At 45.5% G+C, this 25,126-nt stretch overlaps 1 protein-coding gene and 1 pseudogene across 1 annotated transcript in view; one reads left to right on the top strand and one right to left on the bottom strand.

Moving 5' to 3' along the window:
• b4galnt4a (beta-1,4-N-acetyl-galactosaminyl transferase 4a) overlaps positions 1 to 3,725 on the bottom strand; it is a 127,580-nt gene extending 123,855 nt beyond the window's left edge. The window contains exon 1 of the mRNA XM_053426401.1: positions 1,991 to 3,725. Within this exon, the coding sequence (XP_053282376.1) occupies positions 1,991 to 2,132 (142 nt within the window). The 5' untranslated portion in view covers positions 2,133 to 3,725. The remainder of the gene's footprint in view (positions 1 to 1,990) is intronic.
• Positions 3,726 to 3,858: 133 nt separating this feature from the next.
• On the top strand, positions 3,859 to 24,311 carry LOC128444092 (immunoglobulin superfamily member 22-like; annotated as a pseudogene).
• The last annotated feature ends 815 nt before the right edge of the window (positions 24,312 to 25,126 follow it).

The following is a 25,126-nucleotide window of genomic DNA, read 5'->3' as shown; positions in this document are numbered from 1 at the left end:
TAAGTCTGCTGGTCATATGCCAATAAGACATTAGCGGATGAAGCGCAAGCAGCAATCAGCCTGATCCGCGGATTTGGCTGCGATAAATCCCATTTCCTCCAAAATTGGGGACATGAGGAATGGAAATTTGACAAATTGTCATTTCATATTCAAATTAAAAAGGAGGACTCGGTCCAAAAGTGTAATTACGTTACTTCTACCTGCCCCACCTCGGTGCTTAGAATCAATGAAGGATTTCCTGTGTGGAGCGAAGACACAACCAGCCTGGTATGAATATTTACACACTTCATAGAGCCCCCCCATATCCAGTAATGGCTACATCTCACTTAGAAACCCTTGGGCGAGAGAGGGGACGTGTTATTCATAAGAGGTTAAGTGAGCTGACCTGCTCAGATGCCTGCTAAATGGAAGACAGTCAATTAGACGCAGAACAGCAGAACAGCTTCCTTCCTTCCTTCCTCGCCAGACGACCACAGCGGCCGAGTCACAGAGAAGGCACGTCTGCGAGCTGAACTCTCAAAATGAGTGACACACAATCCCGTATCGCACACACAGATACCAGGCATCTGGCTCGTGATGAACGGAAAAAGGGGGTTTGCCGTGCTCGAGTGGGAAGTTGCACAAAGTCAGCAGCGACTTCTGCGGGCGGTAAAAAACCACAGAGGCTGAAGAAAGGCAGGTGTTCAGTGAGTCAGTCATTTCATCAGCTCCAGGATAACATGAGGCCCCCAGTACAATGCAGGGCAATGCAATCAATCTGGCTTAAATGAGGCTTATAATGTACGTGTTCTATTTATCCTTACTTGAGACAACGTTACACGCTTCATAAAACTTTAATTCACTGCAAGGACACTGTGTTGTTGTGCGTTGTTGTTTTTTTTACCCCCCCACCAACGCTGACACACAAAACGCACAAATTCACTCAAGCTGCAGTTACTGAACGCGACAAGCCCGGAGTGACAGCCTTCAGCCTCCGAGTCTCTAATCACCTGAAAACTAAATCTAGTCCCTTGCTGGGAAAATAAACCTGTACGGATGAGATCAGAGACAATGAAGTGAACCCTGCTTGTCGGTGCACGGTGTGTGCGTGTGTGTCTGTGTGTGTGTGTGTGTGTGTGTGTGTGTGCACGGCGTACACTCTTCAAGGACATCATAATCACTGGTATCACTTTACACGGACAGCTGCAAGGGATAGAGTACACCATCAACAGCGTGTTGAATGTGTAGTAGGTGATGGTGCGTTTACATCATCCGATACCTTTCATCCGTTTTTCCTTTTTCATTAAAAGCTGCTTCTTTTTTTTGTTTGTTCTCTGCATCGCGCTCAGCTCCAGCCCCTCAGCAGCAGGTGGATGTCCGCCTCCACTGCTCTGCCCGTGCACCTCCCTAATATTTGTCCAAGTGGAGGCTGGCACGCCCGTGACCTCTGAAGCCCTTTTGATTATTAATGTGGAGAGGCTGCGGCTTGGCTTTTTCTTTTTCTTTTCTGCGACCTGGCCCCAAACACCACAGCGTTCTTTTCTTAGACCAGGAGAAGGAAGCGATTGTTAATTTATGAGGCTTCTTCTTCTTGTGGCGTATCAGGTCCTGTGCACCCCCCATCGCAGGAGGGAGCCGGCAGGGTGCAGGAAGTCAAGGGATCAGCTGTTCAGGCAACTTATGCACTGACCTCATCGTGAGTTACAGACGACTAAAAGGTGTTTTATTCTGCCTTATCTGTTATTATGTCTATTCTGGTGGGTTTATGGCCATATCTGGGTTTATGGTGTCACTTTAATATTCCTGTAATATTCCAGCAGGAGCTCCATGTGACTTTATAGTGATGTTACACTAGTTTATGGTGTTGTCTCCTGGGGTGTCGCTACAGTATTCATAAAGGAGGCTGTTAAATGTCCTTTTAAATGTCCTCGGGGACTGTTAGGTCTCATCCATCAGGCTGAGGCGATAGGAACGGCGAGAAAAGTAGAACAGACAAAAGGGCTCCTCTTACCTTTTCCGTAGTTGAAGTGGAGTTTGATGGTCTTGCCCTGGTTGATGTGCAGGTAGGTGAACCACACGGCCGAGCTGAGCAGAACCAGCAGCAGCAGGAGCTTGAACTGCTTCCGGATCTTCTTCACGGGGAAGCGCAGCATCCTGGCTCAAACATCCTCCGGTGGCCGACCGGTGGAGAGTCGAAAACGGGTCCGGAAGGTGCAGTCACTCCGGCGCTGCTGTGTGTCTGTGTGTGTGCGCGCGCGCGAGTGTATGTGAGTGTGTGTTTTGTTTGTGGCTTTTCTCGACAGGGCTCCCAACCCCCCCGCTCGGTCACAGTGACAGCATTCCAGGCAGCGTGCGTAAAAACCGGGGAACTTTACGCGCGGCTCGTTCCTCCCTGATACGCGGCGCGAAGGCAGCAGCAACTCCCCGGCGTGTCCTCAGACGTGAGTCCTGACACCTCGGTGGCAATCATCGCTCATGGGTGCAACTCGTTTATCCCACCTTTGCCCCGTGAATGACGAGGGTTGTAAAGGCGTCCTTCTCCCCCCACCCCCAACCCACCCACCTCGCAGGAGTTTCCAGGCGGCGGCAGCAGCAGCAGCAGGGAAAAGGCTGCAGATCAGAAGCCGCTAAATTCAGTGGAGTGTGACCCGGGGAATAAAATAGCAGTCCGGCGATAATCTGACACAAATCCCCTGTGGCTCAAGCCTCCGCTGACACCGCGACGCTGATTATTTTATCGGGCTACTTCCAAGGATCATCCCCCGGCCAGGGAAGCAGCAGCCACGGGGCGAAGTGTCAGAGAGGAGAAATCAAAGTTGCCATGTGGAGTAGGAAGAGGAGGAAGAGGAGGAGGAGGAGGAGAGGGGATCGGACACTTCCTGCAGAGATGCTCCTGCACAGTTGATTGAATCTTCCCCCTTCCCTGAAATGAAATTAAAAAAGGACCCTTCAGGAGAAATATGACCCGGGCTCCAGCTCCAGCTCCAGCGGCAGCAGGAGCAGCAGCAGCCCGAGGAACCGAGGGGCGAGTAAGCCGATCAGGGGGAAGGCTGAGGTGGCAATCAACCAAATGTCACAGCCCCCGGCGGCTCCGGCTATTGTTAAACCCGCTGAAAACTGAGACTCCGGGCGGCGGAGCTCAGATGGAGCGCGTCTTTATTTGAGTCCCCGGAGAGGAGGGGCGATCAGCTGTCATCCTCCCGACACTCGGGCGGGTTCGAAGCCCAGAGACGAGGGAACATCTTTAATACACAATTGTTAGATGAGAAACTGTGTGAGCTCCATGGCGGAGGAGGAGAAATCAACTCGAGGATGCCGCTTCACCACGCGAGGTCCGGGGGAGCGGATCTTTCCATGTGCTCCGGTTCTGGTCCTCGCCGGCGCGGCAGGTGCATTTATTTCCACCCGGAGTGTCCGAGTCCCCCGCGGGGGGAGATCACAAACAAAGAAGAGCACATCCGGCCGAGAAATACGCAAGCACCGACACCGTGCAGCCGTGTGTTGTTGTTATTCTGTCGGGAGCCTCGTTCCTCCGTTAGAACGCCGCACTAGCATCGTCCACAAAACCCGCTCGTCACCGCGCACTGGGATGGGAAACCTGCAGCGGGGCTCCGGGAGACGCGTCGCGGAGGAACCGGCCGCGAGCTGCGATCCAACCCGGGGAGGACATGTCTTTTTTGCTTGTTGTTGTTGTTTTGTTTGTTTGTTTGTTGGCTCCGACAAGAAACGCGTACGGGTTTCTTCCCTCTCTCACCGCACAAGCCTCCTCGGTACGCCCATCAATTGAACATCTTAACGCTGCGGAGCAACCTAACCTGCGTGGACGGGGCGAGCCGCGGCGGCCAATAGCAGCCCCGCTACGGGTCCAGAGGAGGCGGGATGACGACGCCTGAGCTCACCGTCGCTTGGTACGAGGGAGCTCCGCCGGCCAATGAGCACCGCGCTCAGCCGGGGAACTTGAGAGGCTTTTTTCCCTGCTCTCTCCCCGTCCCTTCCCTCCGATGCCGACCCCCCCTCTGCTAATTTGATAAACAATGATAAGTCGTTTCTCAAGCCGCCTAATGAAGACTCGAAAAACACGGAGCCGCTGCAGTGTGGATCGTTATCCTCTCAGGATATTAGAAGTTGTATCGGTATGGGAATAAAAGATGAAATACTAACAGTGCACAGAGATAATCTGTGATGAGTGATTTAAACCTCTGCAGGGGAGGTCATGTTTCACCCATGAATGTTGGTTAGTTTGCACCTTATTGATATTCACCAGTTGCAAGTTTACATAACTGATATAACATTTACATTTACTGTCACAAGTTTACATTTCGTGTCACAAGTTTACATTTACTATTACAAGTTTACATTTCGTGTCACAAGTTTACATTTACTGTCACAAGTTTACATTAAATGTCACAAGTTTACATTTACTATTAAAAGTTTACATTTCGTGTCACAAGTTTACATTTACTGTCACAAGTTTACATTAAATGTCACAAGTTTACATTTACTATTAAAAGTTTACATTTCGTGTCACAAGTTTACATTTACTATTAAAAGTTTACATTTCGTGTCACAAGTTTACATTACTGTCACAAGTTTACATTACTGTTACGAGTTTACATTGCATTACTTGTCTTCTATATTTGCACATGGAGCTTGGAGAACCTCAATTTGGTTCTGATGTGCACATCTTCTCGTTTGGTCTGATTGACAATAAAGTTCACTTTGACTTTGTTTATTTGTTTGCAAGCAAGATTATGCAAAACAACAACTGAACAGATTTCCATGAGACTTGGTGGATGAGCTATGGGTCAAGGAAGAATCCAAACCCTGCAGATCCGGCACATTTAATAAAATGATCAGTTCGATTCAATTGTCATATCCCGAGGCACTTTGCATAAGGTCGAAACCTTAAAATGATGGAGAAACACATCAGATCCCACAATGAGCGAACACTTTGGGGGCCGCAGAGCTAGAAAACTCCCTCATTAAACTGGAGGCAACCTCCAGCAGAACCAGATGTGGGCGGCCAACTGCCTCGCGGGTGGAAACGAGGGAAGAGAGACAGAGAGAGAGAGAGAGAGAACTGAAAGCAATGAGATCTTCTTAGAGGCCATTAAGGGGCCACAGTTTACACAGAGGGGCCAATTACATCCATGCACATTTCCTGATTTAGTGACGTGCACTTTTAAGTCATCCCTTGTTTACTGATAGCTCTGTAGATTTGAGCAAAGCCACACATCATTGGACATATTTAGAGAATTGGTCCTTGTTCAAGCACATTGTATATTTCAACAAAAGCCTAGAAAATATAAATATTTTTTTTAGTATTGTTAGTAAATCCTATTTCGATGGGGGCCAGCGCCCCTCTGGTTCCCCTCTTGGATCCGCCTCTGTCTAAGAGTATGTGAACTTAAATTTAAAGGGACGGGGACAGAGTAGTGTTGGGTTGTCTGTTTCATTTGTTATCATTGATTATTATTGAACATTCTTTCACCCAGAGAGAATGGGATGGTTGTTTATTTTTAATTCTTATAATCTTTGAAGAGCATCAGAATGCTAAGGTTTCTGCTTTCTTTCTTTTTTTGTAATTTTCCTAATAATGGTGTCTTGTAAGCCTGTTTTAGGTTGAACGCATCATGTGCATGACACAATAATTAAAGTCAATCAATAATTCAACTATTATACAAGCTTTTTGTTTTTAAATTCTATTAAACTTTTATAATTAGTTTTTAATTGTAAAGCTGAGTACTCCCACAGTTTCCTTCTATTGGATTTAGGGTGTAGTCTTAATTTGAAAAACAGTCTGATCCCTGAAAACATCAATCAATACACGGTTTTAATTTGGAGGTTAAAACGAGTGACTTTGCACTTTTTGTTGCTCAGGTCGAAAACAAACGAATTAACACATAATGTGGCCTGTGATGCTGCGTGTGGCCAACACCCATCAGGACACGCGCTTGGCTGCCCCCCACTGGTCAAAACACAAAAAGAGCATCGACCCCTTCAAGTGAAACCAGTAATACACCTTGTGTTGGTTGTGTTCAAATGTTATGAAACAAAACACACGAGAAAGTAAGTGTACACATCTTTATGTCCCAGCCGTCTCACCCTCCACCCAAGTGCATTGGGATTATTTCCATAGCCCTTCCACAGATTAAGTGCACACACAGGTTTACCTTTTAATATATCATGGACAAAATGCACCGTACATGTGGCTCATCCGCAGTTTAATACATGTCCAATCATCCAGCTGTGGCTCCAGTAAGCTTTTGATGCCATTGAGGATGTAGATGAAGGATCAAAAGGACTCGCAACCTGGCCCATGAAGAGTATGACCTCAATTTAGTTTGTCCCATCATGCAGCTGTGCCTTCTAAACGTGTCGGACCACAAACCGTAATCCCCCCCCCCCCCCCCAAGCCCCTCCTCTATGGATTAATAATGTAATCTTCCGAGCAAACACTGAGCGTAAATGAAATGCTTAGGTATTCGTCTGGGCCCTATCGAAATGAGTGCTCAAGGGAATGACCTCAGTGGTTTGCGCTGAAACAAAAACTTCACCTTGCTTATGGGCTGTTGCAGGGAGAACTGAGGGGATTTCATCACACACGCACACACACACACACACTTACACACAAACACGCACACACACTTTTGAAAGTCAAAAGCATGCAATCAAATAGTTTCATCTCTCGTGGCTGCAGGACATTATCGTTCTTTCCTGAGGCCCGGATTCTCTTCCTCTCCGTGTTTGATCATCTGAGTTGTTTTGTGTCAAACCAGAGACAAAAACAACTCTTGTTTTCTCCTCAGTCGGTACCTGACGCCCAGCCTGCGTGCTCCCTCTGTTATTTCCCCTGCCATCCGAGGGCAGGCAGGCATCCAAAGCACAGCGAGGGACCGGCACACTTTTAACTCACATTAAAGGCAGGTAGAAAACTGCGCACACTGCATGCCTGCGTTTATTGGTGAGCAGCAGACAGGAGACGGTGTAAATTGGCTGAAGGGAAGGGTTTCATAATATCTGAAACATAGCCAGGCTCATGTCTTTTTCTCAGTTGAAAATGTATCACATGCCCCCCCCCCCCCCCCCCCCCCCTCTCTGTCATGCCTGCAGAAAGCATTTGGCATCCAGGTGCCACCTTCCAGGGATCCCAGAGCTTGAACCCAGGAGGAGCTGGTGTGTGGAGCATAGATATGGAGGGTGTTCAAGGTGGAGGATGATATAAAGGGTGGAGGAGCTGCCGCTGCCTGCTGGGGTAGAGGCCGTGCCCACAGGGGAGGAGTGAACGCTCAGCTGCCTGTGACGGGTGTCAAAAGCGTGGGTTGTGATACCAGTGAGCAGAGCCGAAGGGTAAAGGACTCGGTATGCACGCAGCATCAGCTCGGGGTGTGATGTTTTTTTTGTTGCATTTTGAGCAGAGAAGAGAAACTGGCCTCTCTATGGAGGATGCCACTGCTTTTAATCAGCAATGGATCTGATTCAAGACCTGCAGCTTCCAAACATTTCACTCCTGAGACTTAATCCAACTCCTGCTCATCCGTCTTTGTCTGTGTCTGCCTGAGTCTCTGTCCCTCAGCCTGCGTCTCATTCAGCTGCTATAACCTTCTCTTTTTCCTGGGCAGCTCGGCAGCAACCTGCAGGCTTTGATGAGAAGTCTGAGCTGAAATGTCAGAGGGATTAAGGTTTTTTTTTGCCTCCTGCATCCCGTCCGGATCAGTTATGGCTTCCCCTCAGTGCCTGAGCCTCCCTCTGCCACCCCAAAAAGGTGCGGAGTGGCGTTTCTTTTCTGTTTCACTGTGTCCCTATCAAATTCCCTTCCGGGGGAAATAGCATTCCTCCATGTTTACGGTTGAGTAAGGAGGGAAAAGGGAGATGGGGAAGGGGTGAAGGGGTGAAGGGAGGAGGAGACGAGTGGAGATGAAGAAAAGATAAACTGAGGGGGAGCACGGATCATGGGAGAGGAGATGATACTTGAGGAGCAGGATCGAAATGGGAGAAACAGTTTGGACAGTTGGGTACAGTGGTATTATTGTTCTGTATTCACTTACAGGAATACATGTTTCTGTCATTTTATATGTTTGTTTATTCTTTAGGAACAATGCTCATGAATCAACACACAAAATACTGTAAACGAGTCATGGTTAGCTGTATAAGCAAATTTCCACCTGTTGCCCCAGAAAGACAACTAAACCTGAATTAAATAAAACAACTTATCTCATAAGATGTACACACCACTATGGATAATTCATGTGCGGCTGTGGCTCAGGAGTAACAGCTGGTCGTCTACTGACCAGGGTCGGTGGTTCGAATCCAGTCTCCCCCATTCTGTGCAAGATACTGGACACTGCCTCATACACACACACACACACACACACAAACACACACAGCCATGTCTCCATGACTTCAGAGCACACTACATTGACTTACATTGATTTCCTGGAATGATTTACGTTGTGGGGACTTTTTGTCCCTAGAAGGAAGACAAGTCACCATAATAAGAGTAATACCTGGGCCCCACACACACAAACACAGACACACACTTCTCTGCAGCTGTTCCTTCCAAACACAGACAGACAGATTTGAAAATTGGATGTCTCTGGAGATGTGCGGTTCAGACAAAGTGTTTATTATCACATAGTTACAACTGCTGCTGAGCAGAATAGCATCAACAGGTTGTACTTCTACACACAGATCTTGTCAGTGGTGTTGTGTTTTGTTGTAGTGAGTTCATCCGTGCGCTGCATTCCAGTGTGAACAGACGACGTGTCTAAACCCAGCCCCAGTAAAAATAGCCCTGCAGCCAGCGTCACATCGACGTGTAACCAAACTGCGGCTCCTTCACTTTCCTTGGTTGGAACCTGTTTGTTCTGCAGGATGCTGTCACAGGGAAGTGGGCATTATCAAAAGACGTCACATGGATGATTTTTGTTTCCCTTTCTCCAAAGCAACGATCGGATTCATCAGGAAGCCTCTGAAAAAGAAGCTGAGAACGACTGAGACCAAAGTCGTGATTGTGGCGTCAGAGTCTGAATGTCCACGCTCTGCCTCCTTCAGGAGAAAGACCAGCGAATCACTCAAAGACAAAATCCAACCGAGTCATTCATTGTTTGGTTCCCGTGAGTGTAAATGTGCGAGGAGAGAAATCTAGGTCATTTCTCCGTCATTAGTATGCCAGCCAGGTGTTGTGCAAAAGAGGATTAAAGGGAAGTAATGCCAATGGGGCTCTCTGTGTCTATCTCTCCTTCTCTCTCTGTATCCATCCATCTCCGTCTGATTCAAACCAAACAATTCACACTGAAGAGATCCCGCTGTCCCCTCGTACGCCACATCCATGACAAGCAGCCCGGACCTGCAAGTGAAACGTTCATGCGTGACCCAGCTCTGATAACGAGCTTTCTTCAAGCCCATTAAACGGGGGGGAATATTTCCCACATATTAAATCTGACACAGAGTGGGATCATAGGTGTGAGGGACGGCACATGTGAGTCCTCAGCAGTGTTGTGCAAGTTCACTACTCTCATGAACAAGTTCAAAGTTCAGTTCATACAAGTAAACATGAATAGTTCCCGTTCATAGATCACCATTTAAATTCTGAACTAGTTCATATTTCAGTTCATTTCATAGTTTTAAGGTGGACAGTGAGAATGAAAGACTTAACTTGTTAAAGAAAACCTTATCCATCACTACCCCTTGCCTTTACTGTCGGAATGTTTATCAGACAGTGTGTAAAAATCCCTCAGATAATAATAAGGTGCATCGGATCTCGGATGTAGTTGCTGAGTCTGCGTCTCTGCTTTCTCTTGCCATCTGTATATGAGACCGAGAGCTGTTGTGTTGCAGGTATGGCCTGCCCCTTTAAGGAAGGTTTGTAGTATGTGACGTAGTGCACCAGGGTATTGTGGGAAAATACGCTAAAAGTGTGTTTATAAGGAGAAGTGACGGAGCACCTAGAGGTGATGCGAGTGTTGCTCCTGCTGAATATCTGAGAAATAAAGTGACCGCATTCCAAGTAAAGAAACATCTCCTCCTCCTTCTTCACGGAGCGGTCCGGACGGCTGGTTAACGGCCAGACAGCGAGCCAAGATAACCAGTGACAGGGGCAAAAGTATTTACCTCGCCCATGGTAAATACTTTGGCTGTTCGCACCGGCAGCGTAGGGACGGGAAGAACCAGGAAGCGACGCAGCCACACACACAAGCACATAATCTCCTGTGGGGGGGTGGCGGCTACAGGCTTGCGTAGGTCAGTCACCTGTGAAGACCAGCATCATTTAACCCTGAACCAGCGCGGAGAAATGATGATGAAATGTAATATACAAATTTTAAATATAAAATTAAATATAATTTTTTTTATTAAATAAATATATATTTTTTAAATTAAATTAAATGGGAAAAAAAAATCCTGCGCAGAAGCCCATTGCGCACATCCTGCGCAGAAGCCCAATGCGCAGGAATTGCGCGCGCAGCTTTTTTTTTTTTTTTTAATTAAATTAAAATGTTCTCCTGTTTTTATATTGAATTAATTTAAATTAACATAGTGTAAGATATGTTGCAAGTAACAGAAGAAGTCCTAGCAATTTTAAGTGTAACATATTGAACCCAGGTCGCTGCTGCTGGGACCGAATGCTTTACCGACTAGGCCACTTCAGCTGATGGTTTTCTTCCGGAACTAAGCAAACTAAGGAGATGGACAAATTATCGTGTGTGTCGCTGTCATTTTAGGCTGCTTTTGATAAACACTTCAGAGAAAATATTTTCTACTTTACTACATATATCTGACAGTTATACATATATACAGACAGATAGTCTCTGAATAGTCTCTGATCCATGAAGCTTCCTTCTACCAAGTTGTGTGGTACGGAGCCGAGACACTGGCCAGAGAAGAAAACACTTGGAATACGTTGCTTGTTTGGTCTGCATATGTGTGCCATGAGTGATGGGTAACGTAGTGATAAGTCTAGTTAGTTGGTTTCGGTTAGGCTAAATCGCGGACATTTTACGGGCACTGAGCAACGACATTATGAAAGCATTCGATTTAGACAGCGTCTCTCCTGAGAAGAAAGTATTGAAATGTCCCGAGGGTCAGTGAACAGGTAGGGGTGGGGCAGGTGACAGTCTAGGCCAATGGCTGTAGGGTTTTGTGGGATGCCAGGCTCTCATTGGCTGATGAGTTGGCGTATCAAGGGTGAATGAGGAAGGGGAGTGAAGAATACAGTGGTGGATGATGGGAGTGTCGGAGTTACGAACAAGAAGTGTGTCGTGTTCGCTGGACTTTAATAAAGTTACACATAAAGAGAGAAGTTTCCTGTCGTCTATACGCGAGGACGCTACAATATGAACGTGTTCACCGTTCAAATTCATTATTTGTCATTGAGTTGCGTTCAGCTCATCGTTCTCATAAAAGTGAATGTGTTCAATGAGCGCGTTCTTTTGCGCTCGTTCATGCACAACACTGGTCCTCAGGTATGTCCCCTGTGGCTGCTCCACCCAGGGAGCAGGGTTTTAAATGGAGTGAATCTCATTTGCAAATATGAGCAGGAGGAATCGGTTCTTTATGGAAAATCTGAAGAAAAGCTACTGATGAACTTGTTGAGAGCAAGAGGGAAGAGTCATCATGAAGGAACAACAAACTTTATCAGTTTAACAGTAAGCTGGATATGATCTGTATGCAAAGCTCTAAAAATCCCCTAACCATATCACATCCGTTTACCAAGTTTCGTGGAATCACTGTCCAGTGGTTTTTCTGTAAATTGCTGACAAATAAACAAAAGCTGATGTGATGATACCATGACAGCTTGATGAGAATATATCAGTGTGCTAAATAATAAATAAACTAATACATACATGCACTGATCATAGATTAAAATGCAATAACCACTTTATTCTGTATTATGTAGAGTGTTTACGTAGCTCGTGAACTTAATAAGGAAGAATCATTAACCTTTGTTCCAATGATTTACAAAACTCTTTATTCTATCTATTTTTAAATCTTTTCTAAATAATATAATCTAATCTTATAGTTCACTGGTCCAATTCACTTTTTACAGAACACATAAAATAAAATAACTCAGAATTGAAAAACTGACATTCAACTCACATGGCTGTGAATGCATCTTACAGGGAATGATTCATTCACAGTGAGATAAGTGTCAATTATGCATGAAATGAAAATGAGTAAGCATTAAAGTTATCTGGATCATAAGAGGATAGAGAAAATCAACTGATGCAAATAGAACGAGTCAACACTGACACAAAGTGTATGTGCCTCCATCGCAGCTCGGAGTCGGACAACATGAAAACAGCAGCATCTGTAACACAACATTGAATTTTCTGTTTAAATATTAGATGGTCCTAGTTGAGATGTCATGTTACATTTGAATAAAAAGTTTAAGTAAATATATAATTCAATAAAAAGAAGACAGATTTTTACCATCACAGTTAATAGAATAAGCACATACCTCTGCCGGCCAAGGCCTCACAACCCTATGGGAATGAAGGTGAAGGGAAGTGGGCTGATATTCTGCATCAAACTTTACTAACTCCTAGTTCGCAAAACCAGAGATACATTAGAATTTGTTTTTCTTACATCGATATCCAGTTTTTCCAGGAAACAAAAGTTGAATTATTGAAGAAGGCAAGATACAGTGGTCAATCCTCACCTTGAACACCATGTGGTTCAGTGCTGAACAAGCTCTGGGCAGATTGTCTGAGCAGTGGAGAGACACACGGGGTCAAATACCTGTAGAGAATAATGATGTATAATTCATTTAGTATTGTTTTATCGTTGCATGTTGCATTTTGTAACGATGCACTGATACGAATGGAGAAAATGACGATGGGCCTCAGAGGCACAGCCTGCTAGAAAGTCTCCGTCACCACATGCCCTTTCGAGAATGTTAACGCTCAGAGTTACAACGCCCGAGATGACCCCCGGTCGACCTTCAAACAGACAGACCCGGGGGAAGTGTTTCCAAGATGAATTCATCCAGGCCCGGCAGAGGTCCCCGAACACATCAGAGCCTTATTCCTCCAGAGACGAGACACAGCAGGTGTTTAAGCTGAATGCCCAATAACCAGCTCATCCGCCAAAAAGGAGCCGAGAAAACCAGGGGAACAGGCCGAGCTGCTGGGATCACGCTGGGAGGGGAGCAGCGTGCGGATTAGCAACATCACAAGAGGAGACATTTGGGCTGGAAGCGGTTGAGCCGGGAACCTGGGGTGCAGACAAAATCTGCGAGGAAGAAAAGGCTTTGCTGTAACAAGTAAGTTTGGTTTCTTCTGAAATAATAGAGCCAAAGGGGGGGGGGGGAGTAACGATAAACCCATTCTGCAGTTTGCCTGCTGGATACAGAGGGATGAGGGATGCTGAGCAAAGAGGCAGCGAGGGCGTGAGGGACGTTCTTGTGTTTCACCTGCAGCGACACAGTGTGAAGCGTCACCTGCTGCTTCTGCTACACCGAACCATCACTGAGTCGATCGCTGGAAAACAGAGAATAACATGTACACAACAAATCAATCTCTACACAACGTGGAGTGTGTCTGCAGGAAGCACAGAACAAATCATCAGAGGTTAATGCAGAGGTTGTTTTTCTTCTTTTTGCTTATAAAGTGAGATTTTGCAAGAAACAATAGTTTTTATTAACAAAGGTTTGATCACACTGAGCTTCATGTGAGTTTTATATGATTACCTCACGCAGATACTGTGGGTGGAGGTGGAGAGGGTCGTCCACTAACCTGAAGGTTCGATCCCCGGTAGGGGTACAGAGAGTGTATGTATTGTGTGAAAGAAAAAGTCCTGTGCATGTATAAATGTGTGCATGTGAATAAATGAAGTGTGATATGACTAGAAAAGTGAAAAATAAATACACATGTACCATTGAGTCCATTTTAGATATAGATATAGACATATATAAAGATAAAGATAAAGATATAGACATAGATATACTGTAGATAGATATAAATAAGGATATAGATAAAATTAAAGACATAGATAGATATAGCCATAGGTATAGATAGTTCCTCATACTTACATTGTGCAGTTATTATGTGTAACCAAAGATGAACAGTTCATCATTGGTACAACCACAACGCTTCATCTCCCACAGCAGGTGTGTGTGTGTGTGTGTGTGTGTGTGTGTGTGTGTGTGTGTTTGGGTATGCGTGCGTGTGTGTGTGTTAGCGTCTTAATTGGATCTTTTGTAGAGGCCTGTCTTGAGGTAAAGAACCATTGTAGTCACAGTTGAAAGGAAGACGATAGAGCAGAGAAAGAGCACGGTACGAGCAGAGGAAGGAAGTGTGACTCATTTGTCGATGCATTGCTTCTGAAAACACAAAACCTAATTTACCACCGAGACGTAGTTAGGACACAGTGTCCGTAACATGCTCCTCTGGTGCATCTTCCTTCGCGATATCTGATTACACTGCAGGATATTAGCAGTATCAGTGTGAGAGTGCAGAGAGAGGCTGGTGAGGATTGTCCCCCGTCCCGCCGGTGCCTCTTATCTGCTGCAGAGGAGATAACACGACGCAAAGCTGCTCCACACAACAAGCAGCAGTTAAATGAGCTTTGTCAGCAACTCGCTCTGAACTGTCATTCCACATCTCTGTTCGTGCTCAGCCGCAATCACTGGCACAACCTTGACATCATCATCATCACCATGGCAGGCAACCACTTCTCCAGGCCACTGGGGGCAGAGTGGAGCAGATGGAGCAGCAGATGATGCAGATGACCTCCTCCTCCTCCTCCTCCACCTCCTCCCCCAATCTCACCTCCTCCACAAGCTCCACCAGGCTGAGAAAAGTGTCCCAGGGTTTGTCAGGGACCGTGGAAGGTTTGAATTATTCATCAGGAGCGTAAACTCCCCATCTGCCCGGATTGTGATGGAACTTTTTGGATTATGAAAAGTGACATGGATCATGAGAGTTATCATTAAAGTCACGATCACAAAAGTTATATAATTAATTAAATCATTTAGAAAAATAGCTTTAAGTGATTTTTTTTTTTTTTACCTATCCCACTATTTAAAAGTTTTACTGCCAGACTTTGATTCTAAGCTCCTGGTCAAGTGCACATCGCCAATAAAGTAAATTAACCACATTATTCGCTACTAAAGTACAACATTCAAAGTCATGGTGGTCATGTGACATTTTCATGTATGGCTCCTGTCCACGTCCTCCATGTCCCCTCAGAGCACTCGGGGGTTCAGTGTAAGACCTCGGCCGAGGCGGAGTCCTCCAGCCAGGTACAGAAATCCTCCCACATCCCCAAGGGAGAGTTTCTCCCCGATTCCGAGGAGAAGCTTCGGCCCATCACTGCCCGAGAGGCTGAGGTGAACCCGCTCCCTTTCCTCTCGCCTCGGAAACTCAGTAAAAACTTATTCCGCATCCCCCTCACATCGCTATCTGTATAAACATCTGTGAGCCCTTGAGACTGCGAGAGAGGCAGAGCCGGCTAAATTTAGATCCCTGCCCCACCGTTTGCCTAGAAACATCAGATGACACAAGCTAAACTCCAACGGAAAGTTGAAAGGAAAAAAGTTTTCTGCGACGTGTAAACTTTAGATAACAACTTGTCCTCTCAGGGTGAAGGCGCTGTACAGACACACACAGCACAAAGACACCTTAATGGAGTTTGTGTGATGCTCTTGACCTCCACAGAGGTAAAACCAGCTGCGCCTGCTGTTGAATACAAGAGGCTGTTCTGTACAAACTACAGGTCCTCGAGCCCCGTTCACCCCGGCTCTACCTGTGAATTATAGATTAAGAGGCTTGGGGAAGACAGCCTGTCACAATTTGCAAGAACGCTGCCGAGTAGCCGCCGCATTAGTATTCACAGCCTCGACTCCAACTAACTGGTCTCCGAAGGAAAACAGGAAAAAGGCAAGAAAGAGAGGGAGAGAGAGAGAGAGGGAGAGAGAGAGAGAGAGGAGAGAGAGAGAGAGAGAGAGAGAGAGAGAGAGAGTCAATTGATCTGATGATAAGCATTAAACATTCATCTTCATTGCTCCAGCATGATTTAAAAAGGGTATCTCTTTATATAAAAAAAACACTTGGTATTCAGTTAATGTTTCTCAGGATGTGCTTGCGTGTGATTGGTCCCCGTGTTGTCCACAGGGGACAGTGCCATGTTCAAGGCCAAAGTGACGGGGGGGGGGGGGGGGGGGGGGTCCTCGGCACAGTGTGAGCTGGGAGTGAGCCAGCGGGGGTGTCCCCTGTCTGACGGGACAATATCAACAATAAGCACATTCTGAAGGTTTGACAACACAACTACACAGGTCACAATGTTCCTCTCATAGGATCTCACTGACAGTTTCTGCTTTTTGGAAACAATAACACAAAACCTAATTTGTTTGGCACCAGGACTTTAATCACAAGCTTGAGTTGAGAAAAAACAAAAAATAGACAATAAACACTAGTATAAATTAATTTGTAATTGTGTTGAATTATTTTCTTGTTTATTAATTTGTTTGTGAAATATTGGCAGGTTATAAAAGATTATTCTTCTTTCTGCTCCTTTTCATTCAAGTCTTGAGAATCTGTGTTTGCATTTAAATTGTTTTGTTTGGTCAATAAATGAAATAAATGAAATAAACTTATAAATAAATTAATTAAAAAAGGAGGCGATTAATGGAAACTAGAGAGTGAATAACTCCACCAGGGCCCAACAGTCCCCAGATTGCACTCATCCATTAATATCAATCCCCTAAACACGTCTGATGTTTTCCATCAACAAACATGAATTATTCTCTGATGCATCAATGGAAATGTTGAAAAACAATGTTAAAGAGATTGAAAAGAAAATACGTCCTGAATTTGCTGCACCACCGCTCCACATCAAAATGTAGTGAGCTCCTCTTGAATAATGCTCCACCTCCTTCGCAGAACTCCATTGAAATCAGTTAATCCGTCACATCTCGACACAGATGTCATCATTGTTCCCAAACCTGTAGCGTGTGATTGAACCGCCTGCACCTGCCTTCACATCTAAATTAATTTCCCGTGTTTCCTCTGTGGCTCGGAAGGTGAATGTGCTCCTGACAGACTCCTGCAGTGAGAGCACAGGCAGCCGAGGCACTCTGACATCCTGGTGCTGTCGACTCTGACAGCTCACCATGCATCACAAGGAAAAGTAGATAGAAAGTTGAAAAAAACTCTGTGATCCTTTTATCTATATCCACTCTGGAGTGGGTTTAGCGCTTTCTCCGTACCAGCTGGGGAGCTTAAGTGAAGCTTAAATAGCTATTATAAAGCAATTAACTTGTGGGTGCTGACATATGCATCTCCTCTTGCCATCTGCTTCTCCGGTGAGGGATGACTGTTGGGATGCGGCGCTGTGGTAGTGTGACACTGCCTCCCTTTGCCTCACACAAGCACTGCACTGGGATTGGATGAGTGGCCTGACAGTGGACAGGCAGGTTTAAATGGTCTTATGGGAGGCATCAAGCCAGACATTGAATTTGATGTGTTTCCTCCACTTCAGATCAGAAACCTGGCCCTGGAGGATGCTGACGTCTACAGGTGCATCGCAGCCGACCAGCGAGGAGAAGCCATTAACTCTGCATCCCCTCATCGTTTGCAGAAAGTAAGTCGAGTGATTTCGTGTGAGATAGTTTGCGTGAGCCTTTGTGGTCCTGGCAGTTACTCCGAAGCTTTTCGGCTTAGTTTACGTGCTGTTTTCCACCCGGTGTCGCAGATGAAAGTTTCTCCCTCTTTGCTTCCAGATCCGGCGTTGGATTTTCAAAAAGATGCTGAAGAAACGGTGGGAACACACAGGCCTGTTGTCTAACACTTACCTTGACACTTCTAAAGAGCTGTCGAGATGTGACGGAGCGCTCTCTGATGCACCGTCAGATCCTTCTCTGCTTCTCACGTGCATCCAGAAATATCCACAGGATGAGATTTAAAGTGCTTTCATCACACATACACAGACACACACACACATATATATATATATACACACTGTCATATATGCATAGAGGCCCACTTAATGTTAACACACATGCACGCTCATTACTCATCTGAGATCTGTTCTCCTCGTGCAGCAGAGAGAAGAAGAGACAGGAGAAGAAGAAGAAGCCGCCCACAGAGGAGGAGATGTTAAAGATCCTGGCTGCAGCTGACAAGAAGGACTACGAGCGGATCTGCACAGAGTACGACTTCACCGACTTCAGAGGCGTTCTTAAGAAGCTGAAGGAGATGAAGAAGAAAGTGGAGGTGGAGGTGGGCCTGTCACACAGGGAGGGTGTTCACACACCACACAACGATATGAGGCAGGGATATGAAATGTAAAAGCAGCTTAGAACAAAGTAAGATGGAGAAAAAAAAAAGGTGAAATATCTCACTACAGTGGCACGGCACCGAAGATAAATCATATAACAACACACAAGCGAGGATGGGAAATGCGTTACAGTGTCATGTTGTCGTTTTTGCGGTTTGTTTACGTGTAAATAAAATGTTTGATCTTCTGATCTTTTACCAGATGGTGTGTGTGTTGAAGCCCCTGGAGGACGTCACCTCCAAACCTGACACCCACCCTGTCTTCAACACCATCATCCTGGAGCTGAGGGATCCAAACATCAGGATGCTGTGGTTTCTGGTAAACTCCTACCTGCTGTATTCTCTGCTGGGGCTCAAGAGGGGGAGCGGGTTGTCCACAAGTGGGAGAGTTCGTGGTTTGATCCCCGGGAGGCACAATAGTAACGATAAGAAATGTTATATCTACAGCACCTTTCATACAAGAAACTAAATGTAATCCGTATAAGAGAACAGATTTTAAGTTACATAAAAACATGTTAAAATGACATTTAAAAGAAATGGTAATAAAGAAAAAGATAAATCAAATTAATAAAAAAAAAATGCATAAAGAGGTTAAAGAAAGAAAGTGATGAAAATTATAAAAGCACAGGAGTGGCATGTCAACCCCAGATTGCCTCTGTTTGAGTCATTAGCTGAATGAGTATGTGTGTAAATGGGTGAATGAGTCCTGTAATGTAAAGTTAAGTGGACAGCACTATAAATATAAACTCCTTCCATTCACCATTCCCCCCCATTGAGCAGTTTTTCTCCCCCCCTCAGGGCACGGAGCTGCTGCAGATCCAGTTCTCTCATGGGAAAGAGGAAGTGAAACAGACGGGAACCAAGCACCTGCTGTGCGTCTGTAGCTCGGGCCTCGGTGGCACTGGCTCCTACACGCTGCAGGTCGGAGACAAGACGCTGTCGGCCAGGCTTAAAGTCATATGCAGGACGGGACTCCAGTCCGTCCCTCTGCCCGTCCCTCAGAGAGACAGTGTCTCCATCGGTGGCATTGACCTACTCTCTGTGTCACTTTCACTGGTCTCCTACATGTGCTTCCTCGCCATTTGCATTCCTCTACACCTGAGCCAGGTGGTGTCCTGGACTTAACTGACAGGTTGATATACAACCCGATTATCTATCCTTCCATTCATCCATTCATCCATTCATCCATTAGCTAGACCACTTATCTGTTTGACGGTAATGCAGGGACCAGGAATCAGTCCCAGCTGACACTGGGTGAGAGGCGGTGTACACAGGTTACTATAAATAACTATAAATAAAACTAAAACACAAATATAATCAAATATAAAAATCTTGAATAAAGCAGATAAACATATTTTGTGTGTAATTGGTTTCAAATGGTAAATTGGTTGGGCTCAGATTTGTCTGTGAGTTCCTTATACACTTGCATCACCTCCATTTGTTGTCAGTTGTCCGTCTCTTTTGTCGTCTCCTCTTTCATCCTCAGAGCACAGACAGACAGAATGAGGAGCTGTCTCATTTATCTCTGAGCACCCACATATCAAAGCTCTAATGTGCCTCCTGCCTGACATCCAATACAGATATATTTGGCTTTAAAATCCTGTTTAGTGAGGTGTTTACATGACTTAGTATAGAAAACAACAACAAAGCCTTTCTTCTCTCCCGTCTTCCTTCCAGATGAGCCTCAGAAATCGATGTCCGACTTCAAACCCCAGAAAGTGACGGAGCGGCAGATTGTAGAGTTTGAGGTCCGTCTCTCTCCAAGAAGACGGATGCGCTGGTTTGCATCCGACTCAGAAAGAGACGTTGAAGGACTTTGTTTCCGTTTCAGAGCATCAAATAACATCCTCTCTCGGAGGGGATTGTCAGAAATGTATTTCTAGGAACATTTCTAAGAGTTTTCGGCCTCTACAGAGAGTTGCAGAGACAAAGAAGTACTGACAAGGTTCAGAGAAAAGATGAATTTCAGGGCAAAACACAGTTCAAAAGAAATAGTTTTCCCGCAAGTGCTTGTGTTTCCACTAGCTGAAAGGAAAGGAAGTGAAAAGAGACGAAAAGTTTGAAGTGTACTTGTCTGAGGACGGTCTGACCTTCACCTTGACGACACAGGAGACTTCTCCATCAGCATCGGAGGCCTCACCGCCTCCGCTCCACGTATGGGCATCTAAAACTTTTTTTATGTGTGCCTTTGTGTTGTTGTGCTTTGTTTTGTTTGTCCCTGAACAGCCGCATCTTCTTTTTTTTTAGACTTGGTGGAGAAGAGCAGTTACTGCCTCTCCCGTGAGATTAGAGGCTTGTATCTCTCACAGCGCCGCTAAACAACATCATCTCTCCTCTATCTTCCAAATGAAGACGTATGGGTCGCATAATAAACCCTCCCTCCGAGTGCCGGGTTGAGAGTGATCCAACCAAATCCCTCCTCACAACAAGCTCATTTATTATGGCTGTGTCTAACAAGATGTTTACTCACCCAAGGTGCAGGCTGGGGCATGTGGAACCCTTTACAAGGACACGTGTCTGTCCTGCGGGGCTGCAGGGATGCAGACGTATAGTCACTGAGGTTGTGTTAATAACACGTGTCCTTGTGAAGGTTTTATTCTTTAAGTATAAATTGTATACTGAAGATCTTCGATTCTATAACTTAATCCTGCAAGTGGGCACACAATTTAAGTTTTAAAAACACACATCATTTGAAGTGCACGGTAAAGGCCTCAAACGACCCTCTTCTCTTTGTCCTTTAGTCTTTGTCTCCTCTCTCTCCAGGGGTTCCCATCAAGATCTCCAGCCACTTGAGGAACACCCGCGTGCAGGAGAGGGGCGAGGACCACCTGGAGAGCGAGATGAGCCCCAAGGACGTGGATGTCCGCTGGCTGGAGGACGGCTGCGACATCACCGCGAGCCGCCGGTACGTCTTCATGTGCGGGGGGGAGAGCAGAGGCCTGCCAGCTGACGGACGGCGGGGGGGCTGCTCTGTCGTCTGCACGCAGGACAACGACACCCAGGAGTATGTCACCTCTGCCAGTCTCACCGGGGACGCTAAGGCCCCGTGTCCCTTCTGTCTGTAGCTGTGCGTCACCGCAGCACAACTGACTGCTAAGGTTAATTAAGCTGTTTTAATTTTTTTGTTTGTGTGTCACCAGAGTCAGATGCTCAGTGTGCCACCGGGGGCCCCGTCGAGCTGTGTTTTCGTCCTCCACGAGGAGAAGGTGGATGGGGTGTGGCTGAAGGACGGAGTGGAGGTCAGAGGTCATATAAAAAGGGGGGTGAAAATGATGAAGTCCTCAAATGCACAATTCTTCCGTCAATTGCCATGACTTCGTTCCTTCCCCTCAGCTTCGAGTGTGTTTTTCAGAGAATATACAATCTGAACTCTTTTTTGTCGACACATAATAACACCCAGTGTCAAGGTGGTCAAACAAGGAACCGTCCACAAGCTGCTCTTCTCTGGAGTGACCCACGGCCACGAGGGCAAGTACACCTTCAGAGCCAAGGGGGCGGAGACTGAGGCTGTGCTCAGCATCGCAGGTCAGTATTTGGATTTTCTACATTTGAGTGTGTTCAGGTGGAGTAGAAACGGGTCGGTGTAAATAATGTGGATATGTGAATAGCTCAGTTTTAATGGTGGTGGGAAATTTGTGGTCCTGTTTGACACAGTGTCTTTTTTGGATGCTACCACTAGGAGTCGCCAGAGTTGAACTGGAGCTAACAAACTTATAACCAAAATTTAATTAAAACCACAGCCTGACTGATTCAATAGAACTATTATATTATACTACTAATACTATGACCCCTACCACTACTACCACTACCACCATGAATGCTACTACTACTACTACTAATAATAATAAGACATTTTGATTGGATAGTGCCTTTAACAGAGAAAGAAATTATAGAGATGTATAGAGTACACATAATTAATCACTGATATTGATTGTCCCAATATGTAACTCAGTAACATTTCATAATGACATAGTTGCCAGTTTTATTTTGAAAAACATATCTGCTGATATATCTGTTTTACTTCCTATTGTCAGTCCAGCTATGTGAATCAAATAAATCAATAGAAAATGACCCATGAGACTTGAACCTTGTTACCTAGACCCTCCAGTGATGGATTCTTCTGTGCCGGACCTGTTGGGGGTGCAACCCGTGACTGTGAAGGCCGGTCAGACAGCCACCATTAAGATCCCCTTCAGAGGCAGACCGCTGCCCAAGGTCACCTGGTACAGAGATGGAATGGAGGTCACGGAGGAGGAGAGAACCAAGATGGAGAGGACAGCCGACAGCACGTCCCTGCTGCTCAGCAGGTGGGTGGGCAGATTAAAGGGATAGTTCACACAAAAATGAAAATTCATATTTTTGGAAGGAAGGTAACAGGAAGGTGCATCAGAATGAAGTGAAAGGCTCCCCAGGACAATGGGGGTAAGAAGGTGACCAGCTTTGTGATCGAGCGGCGGGTGGCATGGAAGAAGTCGTGGGTCAGAGCTGGAGAAGTGGACAGCAGCACCACGGTGTTCAGTGATGACACGGTGGAGGAGAGACGGGTGAACCAGTATCGCATCAGAGCCGTCAACACGGAGGGAATGAGCGACCCTCTGGAGACAGAGGTGAGATTAATAACCATCATTATCAACACCATCATCAAAATCATTCCTATTCAGTGATAAGTGTAAAAGAGAGTTTCAGAGTCCAGAGGGGAGACTTAGAAATCACCTACACTGTTCTCCTCCTCAGCCAAGAAAATTTGAATAAAGTTTAATTTACTTATAAATGTTATTTCTTCCAAACAAAGCAAGAAAACATGCAACATATAAACGCCTACTGGTGATTACAGTGCTGTGTGAACACCCATATATGAATGCAGTGATAAGTAGCCATGATTAGCAAGATGCTAATAAATACTGACAAATCTAAAAGAAACTGTAGATAGAACAAAACAGTGGTGAGCAATGTTGATTGGCTACAGACACTGAACTGTTGCCACTAACAACAATTCAAGAGTTTTTGAACATCAACATTTTTGGGGGATTTTCTTGGATTCCAAAAAATGATTAGATTTTCTTAAAAATGGCTGTTTTCTTGTTTTCAATTTGCCTCTGCTCATTCCCCGGGTTGTGACAGTGCATGAAAAGTCCACTAGAGGCCAGACTTGTTCTCAGCTTTGTGTAGAAGGTTTTCGACTCTACAGGCAGATGAGTGTTTGATGTTTTGACTCATTACTTCATTACAGTAAAGTTGTTGTTTCTCGCACAGTCTCTAATGCTTTTCTCTCTGTGAAGACTTTTAAATTTTCTTGTCGTTTTCTCACAACTTGACCTAAATGTCTCTTGAGATACTTCGTGGCCACTTTGTGAATCTTCATATCTCCACTGTGAGTGATTAATAATCACCTCTAAATGTATCTTAAACACAGAAAGATTAAGAAAACAATTGTTTCCACCTTGAAATGAAACCAAGAGGTTCGGGTGATCAGGTGTTATCAGGCGCTGGGGTTCTCTTTGGAAACACATTTTCAATTCGGAAAAAGATATTAAAAAGCAGATATTTATATATAATATTGAAGATCCTTCAGTTGTTACTTCTCCATACTGACAGTTGGCCTGTTGTGTACAGGATACATTTTCAGTTCTTTCTTGTTTCAGGGTCTTTTACTCAGTTGGACAAAGTTGTGTTCGATCAATGTGTAGAATCTCTCTCCTGCTGCTTTTGAACCCAAACGTCCATTTAAACCTCCCTAAATCCAAAACAGAAGGTGACCTAATACTTCCAGACTGCACTGTGCCGTGGCTTCCTGGGCAGACTTTTGCTTCCCAGTGGTCTGCTGCTTCTCCAGAGCCTCGAGTGTGGCCCGGTGAGGAGCTGCAGACAGAGAGCGAGGTCACGACCCCTCCCCATCCTGACGTCACTGCGCTGGCTCCCACAAACTCCAGTTCTAAAGAACCACCATCAGACTGGCACCGACACTGTGCCAGGTTCAAATCTATGAAGCAGCAACAGGCACAGAACCGACGTCACCGGCACCTCCCGCCTCCTCACCGCTCGGCTAACGCACAATAAGGTGGAAGTGGTTTGTGGAGTGGGAGCCTGAATAGTCAATCTGGTATTTAACAGAAACTATAGTCTGCTGCACCAAAAGGAAACTGAACACATGTCAGATCAGTTTCCATGACGTTGTTTTCAAAAAGCATTTAAACGTCTAAACCTAAATAGATATTTGATGAAAAGCGACTTAAAGGTTTTACAATACACCCGTTGAACACAGAAAGGATGTATAGCTTGTCCCTTCTTCCATATTTACTCTGAGATGCTGCATCATATGACGAGAGTTCAAAAAGAGTGGAGTTCTCTCATGGTGAGACCCTGGCTGCGAGTGAAAGAAACACACTGGGGGAGAACTGGCACAGATCCTGCAGGAATAAAGAAGGTGTGCGACTGTGCGTGTGTGTGTGCGTGCGTGTGTGTGTGTGTGTGTGTGTGTGTTTGTGTTTTTTAGATGGGAGATAAGAAAAAGCACAGAAGGGAAGAGCGAGGGCTTCACATGTACCAGAGTGAGCGAGTTTCCACACAGAGTCACAGGCAGTCGAAAGCACATTTTCCACCTCTGGCCCGACAATAGAGTTCAGCAGTTACCAGAACAGAGCTCTCTGTTGTCCTCCAGCTCTTTCTGCCTTAACGGCTCTTTAGCTGCTGAGGGCCCACAGCTTCTGCAGACACACAAAAAAACCAAACAGCTATAAATATCAGCTGGCATTTTTACTGTGAAACCTTTTAAGTCTAGGGGAAACCACAAAAACAAAGCAGAAGGACACAGAGTGAACACAGACCTCCGCCGAGGCCCAACAGCCGCCTCATGAGATGTTAGGTTTCTGCAT

Source organism: Pleuronectes platessa, chromosome 7, assembly GCF_947347685.1.
Source record: "Pleuronectes platessa chromosome 7, fPlePla1.1, whole genome shotgun sequence".
Taxonomy (NCBI): domain Eukaryota; kingdom Metazoa; phylum Chordata; class Actinopteri; order Pleuronectiformes; family Pleuronectidae; genus Pleuronectes; species Pleuronectes platessa.
This window is presented reverse-complemented; position numbering and strand designations above follow the sequence as displayed.